At 40.8% G+C, this 12,884-nt stretch overlaps 1 protein-coding gene across 4 annotated transcripts in view; it reads left to right on the top strand.

Annotated features, from left to right (window-relative positions):
* LOC140732400 (meiosis-specific coiled-coil domain-containing protein MEIOC-like) overlaps nt 1–12,884 on the top strand; it is a 99,534-nt gene that overhangs the window by 20,068 nt on the left and 66,582 nt on the right. For 3 of the 4 annotated variants that reach the window (XM_073054988.1, XM_073054990.1, XM_073054989.1), the window contains 2 exons: nt 871–999; nt 4,554–4,719. In XM_073054988.1, the coding sequence (XP_072911089.1) occupies nt 4,574–4,719 (146 nt within the window). In that variant the 5' untranslated portion in view covers nt 871–999; nt 4,554–4,573. The remainder of the gene's footprint in view (nt 1–870; nt 1,000–4,553; nt 4,720–12,884) is intronic. The other variant, XM_073054991.1, reaches the window with a different exon arrangement.

The raw sequence follows: 12,884 nt of genomic DNA, 5'->3' as shown, positions 1-12,884 counted from the left end.
GCCGGCATGAACATCCAACTCACAGACCTCCGTTGATACCCCTGCCCCCCCTTACCCCTATCCCTATCTATTATTTTAGTCTGGTTCTCTTTCTCTCTCTTTTCCCTTCTCTCTATAATCTCCCCCCAGCCCTACCTTTCTTTCTCTTTTATTTCCCATAATTCTCCACCTTCCCCCTAGCCTATTTCCCTCCAGCCTATCACTTCCCAGCTCTCTACTTCATCCCTCCCCCGACTTCTTATCCCCTCTCCACCATCCCATGTTACTTCACTCCTGATGAAGGGTTTCGGCCCGAAACGTCATCACTACCTCCTCCCATAGATGCTGTCTGGCCTGCTGAGTTCTGCCAGCATTTTGTGTTTTTATTTATTTCCAGCATCTGCAGATTCACTCGTGTGGCTCTAATAGATTGATGTCTTTCCTTAAAACAGGTCAATTTTAGTACAAATTATAAAGGCTTATTTTCTCATATTGAGAAATCGTTGTTGAGTGCTATAGCATGCCAAGTCAGAAAATGAAATAGTGCTTCTTAAATTTACATTGAGTTTTATTGGATTACCGCAAGCAGCCAAAGATGGAGGTTAGAGTAGAAGTTGAGAAATGATGTGGCAGGCAGCAGGAAACTCAGCTCTTGGAATCTGAATTTAGTTAATTATATGGAATATGAAAAAGACTAGGGGATGGCATTGAAACATATTTTGATGAAACTCAGTTTGGTGTTAAGGCAAATGTAATATTCTTGTAGCTTACACAGACACGGGTTAAATTAAATTTCTAGTCAAGTTCTTAAATTATTAACATTTTAGAGTATGTCACAGTTAATAAATTACAAGTTTCAATTTATTTTATTTTTATTTTTTTTACCTCCAGCTTAAGTCCAACTAACAATCTATAACTTCTTGGGTCTATTGCAATGGTACTGATGCGGAAAAGGATTCTGCATTTCTCAGTAAGAACTTGGTCAACTCAACCTTCTCCTTCAGTTATTATCAACTGCAGGTCAGTAAATCATTATTTTGTATCATCATTTTTAAAACTGATTTTAAATTGAAGAGAATCATGAGCCAGCAAAAGTTTTCCTTTGTCTCTGATATCTGCAATCTCTTGTCTCCAGACAGGTTTTCTTGTAGTTTTGTTATGTAATTGTCAAATGTGAAATTATTTTTACCAATCAAATATTGCTAAGAAATAACACACACAAAATGCTGGGGGACCTCAGTGGGTCAAGCAGTATCTATGGAAATAAATAAACAGTCAAGACCCTTCTTCAGGACTGGAAAGCAGAATAAATAGGGGAGAGGGGAAAGAGGATAACAAAAAGGAGATAGTTGAAACCAGATGAGTAGGAAAGGCAAAGAGCTGGAGAAGAAGGAATCTGATAGGAGAGGTTGAGTGGACCATGGGAGAAAGGGAAGAAAGAAGACACCTGGGGGAGGTGATAGGTAGATGAGAAGAGGTAACAAGCCATAATGGGGAGTAGAAGAAGAGGGGAGGGGAAGGGATTTTTTTTCTGGAGAAGAAATTGATATTCATGTCATCAGGTTGGAGGCTATCCAGACGGAATATAAGGTGTTGCTCCTGCACTGTGAGGATGGCCTCATCGTGGTAAGACTATAAGGTATAGGAGCAGAAGTAGGCCATTCAGCCCAACGAGTCTGCTCTGCCATTCAGTCATGGGCTGATACAATTCTTCCAGTCATCCCTACTCCCCTGCTTTCACCTCATACCCTTTGATGCCCTGGCTAATCAAGAACCTATCTATCTCTGCCTTAACTACACCCAATGACTAGGTCTCCACAGCTGCTTGTGGCAACAAATTCCACGGATTTACCACCCTCTGACTAAAGTAATTTCTTCACATCTCAGTTCTAAATGGACATTCTTCAATCCTGAAGTCGTGCCCTCTTCTCCTAGACTCACCTACCATGGGAAATAACTAATCTGTTCAGGCTTTTTAACATTCGGAATGTTTCTATGAGAACCCCCCCTCATTCTCCTGAACTCCAGGGAATACAGCCCAAGAGCTGCCAGACGTTCCTCATACGGTAATCCTTTCATTCCTGGAATCATTCTTGTGAATCTTCTCTGAACGCTCTCCAATGTCAGTATATCCATTTTAAAATAAGGATCCCAAAACTGCACACAGTACTCCCAAGTGTGGTCTCACAAGTGCTTTATAGAGCCTCAACATCACATCCCTGCTCTTATATTCTGTACCTATAGAAATGAATGCCAACATTGCATTTGCCTTTTTCACAACTGGCTCAACCTGGAGGTTAACTTTTAGGGTATCTTGCACAAGGACTCCCAAGTCACTTTTCATCTCTGCATTTTGAATTCTCTCCCCATCTAAATAATAGTCTGCCCATTTATTTCTTCCACCAAAGTGCATGACCATACATTTTCCCACATTGTATTGTATTTGTCACTTCTTTGCTCATTCCTCTAAACTATCTTAAGTCTTTCTGCAGGTTCTCTTGTTTCCTCTCCTCCACCTATCTTTGTATCATCAGCAAATTTAGCCACAAATCCATTAGTACTATAGTCCAAGTCATTGACATACATCGTAAAAAGCAGCAGTCCCAACACCAACCCCTTTGGAACTCCACTGGTAACCGACAGCTAGCAGAATAGGATCCCTTTATTCCCACTCTCTGTTTTCTGCTGACCAGCCAATGCTCCACCCACGCTAGTAACTTTCCCATAATTCTATGTCTCTTATCTTGCAAAGCAGCCTCGTGCGGCACCTTGTCAAAGGCCTTCTGAAAATCCAAGTACACCACTTACTTGACACTCTTGAACGTCCGGTATACTGAAGACATCTTCCACTGTGAAAACTGATGCAAAATATGCATACAGTTCTTCTGCCATCTCTGCATCTCTCATTACAATATCTCTAGCGTCATTTTTTATTGGTCCTATATCTACCCTCGACTCTCTTTTACCCTTTATATACACGAGGAGGCCATGGGCCAATGTGTCAGAATGGGCATTAAAATGTTTGCCGTCAGGAAGTTCTGCTTTTGGTGGATGGAACAAAGGTACTTGATAAAGCGGTCAGCCAATTTACAACATGCCTCACCAGTTTAGAGGAAGCCACGTCGGGGGCATCGGACAGAGTAGATCACTTCAGCAGATTCACAGGTGAAGTGTTACCTCACTTGGAAGGACTGTTTGGGGCCTTGAATGGAGTTGAGGGAGGTGGTGAATGGGCAGGTGTATCACTTTGGCCGCTAGCAGCGATATGTGCTGGGAAAGAGATTAGTGGGAATGGTTGTATACTGATGATACAACCATTGTTGGTAGAATCTCGTATGGAGATGAGAGGGTGTACAGGAGTGAGATATGCCAACTAGTGGAGTAGTGTCGCAGCAACAACCTGGCATTCAACGTCATTAAGACGAAAGAGCTGATTGTGGACTTCAGGAAGAGTAAGACGAAGGAACACATACAAATCCTCATAGAGGAATCAGAAGTGGAGAGAGTGAGCAGTTTCAAATTCCTGGGTGTCAAGATCTCTGAGGACCTAACCTGGTCCCAAAATATTGATGCAGCTATAAAGAAGGCAAAACAGCGACTATATTTCATTAGGAGTTTGAAGAGATTTGGTATGTCAACAAAAACACTCAAAAATTTCTATAGATGTACTGTGGAGAGCATTCTGACAGGCTGCATTACTGTCTGGTATGGGGGGTGCTACTGCACAGGACCGAACGGAACTGCAGAGGGTCGTAAATTTAGTCGGTTCCATCTTGGGCAGTAGCTTACAAAGTCCCCAGGACATCTTCAAGGAGCTGTCTCAGAAAGGCAGCATCTTTTATTAAGGACGCCCAACTCCCAGGTCATGCCTTTTTCTCACTGTTACCATCAGGTAGCAGGTACAGAAGCCTGAAGGCATACACTCAGTGTTTCAGGAACAGCTTCTTCCCCTCTGCCATCTGATTCTTAAATGGACATTAAACCCGTGAACGCTACCTCAGTTTTTAATTATATATTATTTCTGTTTTTGAAATAACTTTATTCAATGTACATATACTGTAATTTATTTATTGTATTTTTTCTTCTATATTATGTATTGCATTGAACTGCTGCTGCTAACAAATTTCATGACACATGCAGGTGATAATAAACCTGATTCTGATTCTGAATGGACAAGAGAATCATGGCGGGCGCAATCCCTGTGTACAGTAGAGAGAAGGGAGGTAAAAATATGTTTAGTAGTAGGAGCCTACGTGGGGATGAACATGGTGGAAGTTGTGGAGAACAATACATTGAAAGTGGATGGTCATAAGGTGGGTAGGTAAGGACAAGAGGAGCTCTGTCACTTTTAAGGCAGTGGGAAGATGTTTGTTTGGGAAATGGAGGAGACAGTCCAGAAGTTAAAGAGGTTATCTATGCTTTTTGTCATTTAAAAATGTACATATGGGCATACAAATTACACAAGATATATTTAATGATGGTTGCTTACGTTGAACAAATGTGCATTGATCTGTTGATATATTGCCACAATTGGAGATTAAATAAACAGGTACTGTAATATGATTGTTTAACAGGTAAATTGTAGGAGATTAACATGGAACATCAGGTGTTCTCAACATCTCTGAGTGGCATCAGCAATTCTACATCTTCTATTGATCCACCTATCTTGTACACCCATTGGTCTGTGTTTGCTGATGATGGAATACCTCCAGCTGTTTTTCATGATGGTCCGAAACAGAGGTAAGACATGGGCATTAAACAAAGCCATGTATGTGAAGTCTTCAGGAACCGCTTTGTATTGAAAGCAAATGATATCGCTCAAAAGCAAAAAGATATTGCAATACTGTAGTTACATACTCTTGTACTAGCAAGTGAATTTTAGCAGGAATTGGAGTAGTTTAGTGTCCAATATTCTAATTTCTCATCTCTTTTTAGGTGCAATGTACCATTGTACATTTCAACATTATAAGGACTATTTTTGATTAGTAAGTGTGTCAAAGGTTACAGGAAGAACAGGAGAATGTGGTTGAAAGGGATGATAAATCAGCTATGATGGAATGGTAGAGCAGACTTGATGGACCAAATGGCCTAATTGTACTCCAATGTCTTATGGTCTATGGACTAGTGTTTTATTGTGTTACACTACTGTGCAAGGAATGAGTTGGAATCTGAGGCATACTTTTACTTGAGAAGTAGGAAATCTGCCATAGGACAAGTGTTATAAATTGGACTTTGGAATGCCAATTATTGAGGATATTCTTAATACCTATCAGTGCAAATATTTAACTCAGCAAAAAGTAGGTTAACATATAATCCACCTTAAAATATATAAAATTTGGAGTAGTGCCAGGGCATCCAGGCTGTTAAGCCAGTTGTCAATTTCAAAAAAGATTGTGGCTTATCTGATCTTTTGCCTCAGCACTAATTTCCTTCTTGATCCCCATAACCTTTCCATTTCCCTGTAGTCCAAGAATGTATCTGCTTGGGCCTGAAGTATACTTAATGGCTTAGCAACCAGCTCTTTGTGGTGGGGAATTTATAATATAGAAAATAAATTCCTTCTTGTATATCTTGTATGCCTGATGTTACCTCAATAAGCCACATCAGAAATATTAATGTTTCAATTAAGTCACTTCAAACTCGTCTAGGTCTGCTTTCTTACGTAATTAAATCAAGACCATATGGTCTCAAAAAAGCCCTTTAGATATGCTGTTTCATTCTGTGGCTCTGCAAGAATGGACAAAGCTTTACTTGCCACTTGAATATTTGATCCTCATATGAGGATATTTGCATTTTTCTGAACGTCAACATACAGTCGTGTCACACCCTTTCAATCAGGTTGTGCTTTTCTAAATGCTTTCTTGATGGCTGCTTTCTGACAAATAGTTGTAAAAAATTACAGCATGGTCTGTGCCGAACCATATAAACTGCCTACTCCTGTCAACCAGTACTGGGACCATAGCCCTCCGTACCCATACTATACATATACCTATCCTTTTACCTTTCACACTTAACCAATGACATCTAGTTGTAGTCCCACACAGCCTCAGTAAAAGACTGTCGAGGAATAAAGTCCTAACCTATTCAATCTTTCCTTTTTTTTTGTAATTTATTTTTTATTGAAGTGCATCATCAAACATTTCCATAAGATGTATTTCAGATTTCGTACAACTATATCATATAGTCATATATGCCACAAATCTCCACATAATATTTATCTGAGGTATACACTTATAGAAAAGAGAGGAAAGAAAGAACAAGCGAAAGGAGAAAACTATATACAAGTAGAGAGTGATTTTTTTTTAACAACATATTCATTGATAAAATCAGGATAAAATCAGGCCTATGAAGTGTTATGTAGTTAAACCATTTTTCCCAGTATGAATCAAATTGTTCAACTTATGATTAACAGATGCTGTTATCTTCTCCAGTTTATAAATGTCCATTGTAATTTCCATCCAATGCATTTAAGGTTGGGCTCTCCTATGATAACCATTTCCTAGTAAAAGTCTTTTTACTAGCCACCAATAGTATATTCATTAAATATTTATCTCTTTTCAACCATTCTTGAAGTATATACCCAAAATATATGGTCTTATTTTCTAAGGGTATTTCACATTTAAAGATGTCTTGTAGGGCATTGTGTATTCCACTCCAATAGTCTTTGATAACAGGGCATTCCCAGAAAATATGATAATGGTTTGCATTTTCATTTCCACAATTTCTCCAGCAAACAGGAAGGTTACTATCATAATGGGATTTCTGAGAGGGTGTAATAAAATATCTTATCAAATTTTTCTATCCGAACTCCCTCCATTTCTGTGAACTGGTACACTTCCATTGGTACCTCCATATTATTGTCCATTCTTCCTCAGATATAATAATCCCTCCTTCCTTCTCCCATTTTGTTTTAATTTATGAAGTCGAATGTGTTTTAAGATTTGACAAACCCTTATATGTGCCTAAAATGATTCTAATACTGTTATCTGAATTATGTGCTTTTCTAAATAGCTCTGTCAAACATGTTCTTGTCTTGGTTACATTTTTTAACCGTCCTATTAACATATTGTCGCATCTGTAAATAACAATAAAAGTTTTGTTTTTCTAATAAGTGTCAATCTTGTCTTATAACTCAGGTCCCACAGACCTGCCAACATCCTTGAAAATTGTTTCTGTACTCTTTCAATGAAAGAGTACTCTTTCCTGTAGGTAGGTGACCAAATGTGCACACAATACTCCAAATTAGGCCTCACCATTGTCTTATACAACTTCAACATAACATCTTATTTCCTCTACTCAATACTTTGATTTATGAAGGCCAATGTGCCAAAAACTTTCTCTACGACGCTTTCAACCCGTGATGTCACTTTCAATGAATCATGGATGTATATTCCCAGATCCCTTTGTTCTACTGCACTTCTCAATGCCCTATCATTCACTGTGTAAGACTTACCCTGGTTGGTCCTACTGAAGTGCAACATGTCGCACCTGTCTGCATTAAATTCTATCTGCCATTTTTCATTCTATTTTATCAGCTGGTCCAGATCGCGCTGCAAGTCGTGATAGACTTCCTCACTGTCCACTACATCCCCAGTCTTGGTGTCATCCGTAAATTTGTTGATCCAGTTAACCATATTATTATCCAGATCACTGGCGTAGATGACAAACAGCAACAGACCCAGCACCGACCCGTGCAGCACTCCACTAGTCACAGGCCTCCAGTCAGAAAGGCAAACATCCACTCCCTGGCTTCTCCCACAAAACCAATATCTAATCCAATTTAATACCTCATCTTAAATGAAGAGCAACTGGACCTTGTCAAATGCCTTGCCAAAATTCATGTAGGCAACATCCACTGCCTTGCCTTCAACTTTCATGGTAACTTCCACACAAAACTCTATAAAATTGGTTAGACACAACCTATCGTGCTTGAAGACATAATGACTATCCTTAATCAGTCCATGTCTTTCCACACACTCATATATCTGGTCCCTAGAATACTTTTGAGTAACTTTCCCACTATTGATGTCAGACTCACTGGCTTATAATTTCCTGGTTTATTCTTAGAGCCTTTCTTAAACAGCAGAACAACATTGGCTCTTCTCCAATCCTCTGGTATCTCACCTGTAGTTAAGGATTTAATTATCTACTAGGACCCCAGCAGTTTCTGCACTTGCCTTCCGCGGGGTCCAAGGAACACCTTGTTAGACCCTGGGGATTTATTCACCCTGATTTGCCTCAAGACAGCAAAGACTTCCTCCTCTGTTGGACTGCAACCTATCACTAAGTGGGAGTACAAGAAGGGACCTACGTTTTGAATCAGGTTCGCACAAGATTATAACGGCAAAACTTTGCAGCAGTTTTTCGGAGTTGGATTGCAACCAATCACAGTGGGTGTACAAGAAGAGAGCGACCTTTTCATTCGTGTTGGCACTGAAGATTAAAAAGGCAAAACTTAGCTGCAGTTTTTTGGAGTTGGACTGCGGCCAGTCACTGAACAGGAATCATTAAGAAGGGCAAATAAAAATAATGCAGTCACAAGCAAAGTGGGCATTCTTGGAGCGGCCATTGTTGTAAGTGGGCCCATGTTTGGAGTGGCTTGGGTGTGGTAAGTATCTGGTAGGTTTCTGTTTTTCTTCTTAATTCTTCATTCCTTGTCTGTTAGGGCATAATAGTACAGTGAGAATGGCTCCAGGATAGTGTTCTGTTCTGTGTGTGAAATGTGGGAATTCCTGGAGACCTCCACTTTCCTGGACAAATACATCAGGTGCACCGTGTTGCAGCTCCTCAGAACATTTTAGCTTCAATTTGATGACCTTTGGCTCATATGGGAGAATGAGGAGCTGATAGATAGAAGCTACAGAGAGGTAGTCACCCCAAGGTTGTAGGTGACTGGTAACTGGATGATTGTCCAGAGGAGGAAGTGAAATGGACAGCCTGTGCAGAGTATCCCTGTGGCTATTCCCCACTATAATAAGTATTCCACTTTAGATATTGTTGGGGAGGATGACCTAATGGGCAAGTTACAATGACCAGGTCTCTGGTACTGAGGATGGTGCTGTGGCTCAGGAGAGAAGAGAGTTGAAGAGGATGGCAGTGGTGATAGGAGATTCCATAGTCAAAGGAACCCAGATGAGATTTTATGGGCATGATAGAGGCACCCAGGTGGTATGTTCACTCCCAAGTGCCAGGGTCAGGGATGTCTTGGATCAGGTCCATGACATTCTAAAGGGGGAGGGAGAGCAGCTAGAATTCTTTGTACATATTGGCATCAGTGATGTAGGTAGGAAAGCTGAGGAGATCCTTAAGAGAGATTTTAGGGAGCTAGGTAGAAAGCTGAAAAACAGGACCTCCAGGGTAGTAATCTCCGGATAGCTGCTTGTGCTACGTGCCAGTGAGGTTAAGAATAGGATGATTTGGCAGATGAATGTGTGGCTGAGGAACTGGAGCATGGGGCAGGGGTTCAGATTTATGGATCATTGGGATTTCTTCTGGGAAAGGTATGTCCTGTACAAAAGGGGCGGATTACACCTGAACCCAAGGAGGACCAATTTTCCTGCAGGCAGGTTTGCTAGAGCTGTTCAAGAGGGTTTAAGCTAACTTGGCAGGGGGATGGGAATCAGAGTGATAATGCTGAGAATGAGGTAGTGTGTAGTGAGAGTGCTAACAAGGAGAGGCTGATGATATGGGAAAACTGCAGTCAACAGGATGAGTTGCAGTGTAAATGGCGGACAAAATTGAAAGACATGAGTACAGGACTGGAGGTGGTATATTTGAATGCAATCAGTATACGGAGTAAGGTAGAAGAACTTGTAGCACAGTTGCAGATTGGCATGTATGACGTTGGCAACACTGAATCGTGGCTGAAAGAAGGTTATAGCTGGGAGCTATAATCTATGTTCCTCGTAGCCGGCGCATAATGTGAATCATTATTTAAATGGAGAAAATAGGGATGTGTTCCAGAGGGCTTCATAAGTATGTTTTATCTGTAATTTATTCACATTTTCATACCAGTTAGACACAAAAGCAATACCACAAGGCAACATGTGTATTATATTTAATCTATTTAAGGTAATATTCAACATAATAAATCATAGAAAGTTAACATAAAAGGGTGTACAGTACTCACCAACAGTGGCAGGTGTGTTCGCTCCGGGAGATGAGTGGTTGTTGTGGTGTCAGGAGCTTTATGTGAATGAGGTAGAGGGTTGTGGGTCGTCAGGATCATCAAGCACAGCAGGGGGTGAAGAACGCTCAGTACTGCCAGCAGCAGATGACATCAGTTTGAAGAAAGTGGTGAGGGTTGTTTGCTTGGCAGCATTTTGTTTTTCAACATAAATTTGCTTGTAGGGAAGAAGGATCGACTGCAGGGAACGACTGAAATGCTGACTCCATTCTAAACTTGGGTCGATGTCCATCACCATTTGTACCAAGTGTTCCGCCATCTTAAAAAATTCTGCCAGTTGCTTCATTGTAAAATCCTTCACCTGCAGCTCAACACTTTCCTCTTCATCGTTATCTCCTGCAGTCTGAGTTAAATGCAGAAGGTCATCAACACTTAATTCTTCAGCATGAGAATCCAGGAGTTCTACTGCATCAGTCTCAAGATCTGAGAATCCTTCCCCATCAATTTTATGGCTCAGGGCCACACAATCCTGGACAGCTACAGTGAAGGCAGGAAACCACTTGAGGGTGTGCACACACTCTGCTCAAATTGATTTCCACGCTCCATTGAGAGTGGAAGACCTGACATCTTTCCAGGATTCATCAATGTTGTTGATGGCATGTCTGATGTTGAAGGACTTCCACCATTCCCTCACCATGGTAAACTCCCGGGATTTTCAAGATCGTCTGTTGCTTGCAGCATCTGGGAGATAGTTTGCCGTAAAAATACGCCTTGAATGTGGATATCACACCTTGGTCGAGTGGTTGAATCAGCAATGTTGTGTTAGGTGGCAGGAAATGCACTGTTATGATGAATGCTGTCCAAATGTTTAGGATGGGCCGGCACATTGTCAAGCAACAATAGAACTTTAAAGGCAAGATTCTGCTCCTGGCAGTAGCATTCAGCCTCAACGGCAAAATGATTAGCAAACCAATCTTCAAAGATTTGACCAGTAATCCACACTTTCTTGTTAGCTGCCCACTGGACAGGAAGCATATTCTTACTCAAACCTGGTACGGGGGGGGTTTAATAAATGGTAAACTAAGAGAGGCTTCATCTTACAGTCTCCTTTGGCATTGGAACACATAAGCAAAGTTCTCTGCCGCTTGGCTGATGGCCCAGGGCTTGACGTTGGACACTTAGGAGGCATAGTTAAATATTTCAAGAACAAAATCACTGCACCATAGGTAAAACCAACAGAAGTTTAAGAGCGCAAGATCACACATCCACACCTTGCCAAAACCAATGCGAGACTGGCAGGAGTGAGACTGTGAGGCGTGTGCATGTGACTTGTATTGGTGGGAAAGCGATGCTCCTTGCATAACTGTGAGTTTTGGATGCATATAAGGAGACATTGGTAGAAATAGGTTACTCGCATAACTGAATCCGCATAGTCTGAAGATGCATATAACGAGGATAGGGTGTATATTGTATTGAAAGGATAAGCATGTAGGCAGAGGTGGCGGGATAGTACTGTTGTTAAATTAAATTATATCATTAGAAAGAGGTGATGTAGGGTCAGAAGATGAATTGTGGGTAGAGCTAAGGAACTGTAAGGGTAAAAAGCAGGATGGGAGTTATATACAGACTTTCAAGTAGTAGCAAAGGCATGTTTTGCAAATTACAATGTGAGATAGGAAATCTATGCCAAAAGGGTGATGTTACCATAGTTATGGAGATTTTAATATATAGTGCCTATAAAAAGTATTCATCCCCTGTTTGGAAGTTTTCATGTTTTATTGTTTTACAACATTGAATCATAGTGGAGTTAATTTGGCTTTTTTGACACTGATCAGTAGAAAAGGACTCCTTCGTATCAAAGTGAAAACATAGTTCTACAAAGTGATCTAAATGAATTGCAAATATAAAATGCAAAATAATTGATTGCATAAGTATTCACCCCCCCCCCCCTTAATATGACACACACCAACTCATCACTGGTGCAGCCATTTGGTTTTAGAAGTCACATAATTAGTAAAATAGAGATCTGTTTTTGGAGACCTGTGTGCAGTCGAGGTGTTTAAATTGATTGTAAAAATACACCTGTATCTGAAAGGTTTAACTGTTGGTGAGTCAGTATCTTGGCAAAAACTACACCATGAAGACAAAAGAAGACTCCAAGCAACTCCACCAAAAGGTTATTGAAAAACTCACCTCAGGAGATGGATACAAGAAAGTTTCCAGTCACTGACTATCCCTTGGAGTATAGTTAAGTCAAATCATCAAGAAATGTAAAAAATATATCACAGCTGTAAATCTGCCTAGAGCAGGCCATCCTCAAAAACTGAGTGACTGTGCAAGAAAGGGACTAGAGAGGGAGACCTTTGACAACTCTGGAGGAGATACAAGCTTTAGTGGCAGAGATGGGAGAGACTGTGCCCAGCAACCGTTGCCCAGGTGCTTCACCAGTTGCAGCTTTATGGGAGAGTGGCAAAGAAAAAGCCACTGCTGGGGAAAAAAAACTCACTTGAAATCTCTGCTAGAATTTGCCAGAAGTTAGCTGGAAGAAGATTCTGTGGTCTGATGAAACCAAAATTGAGCTTTTAGCCATTAGACTAAAAGCTATGTTTGGCACAAGCCAAACACTGTACATCATCAAAAATACACCACCCCTACCACAAAGCATGGTGGTGATTGCACTGTGGGATGCTTCACTGCAACAGGCCCTGGAAGGCAGTGGGTAAAGTGAATGGACAAAAATACAGGGAAATCCTGGAGGAAAACTTGATGCAGTCTGCAA

The sequence above is a fragment of the Hemitrygon akajei genome, chromosome 8 (assembly GCF_048418815.1).
Source record: "Hemitrygon akajei chromosome 8, sHemAka1.3, whole genome shotgun sequence".
Taxonomy (NCBI): domain Eukaryota; kingdom Metazoa; phylum Chordata; class Chondrichthyes; order Myliobatiformes; family Dasyatidae; genus Hemitrygon; species Hemitrygon akajei.
This window is presented reverse-complemented; position numbering and strand designations above follow the sequence as displayed.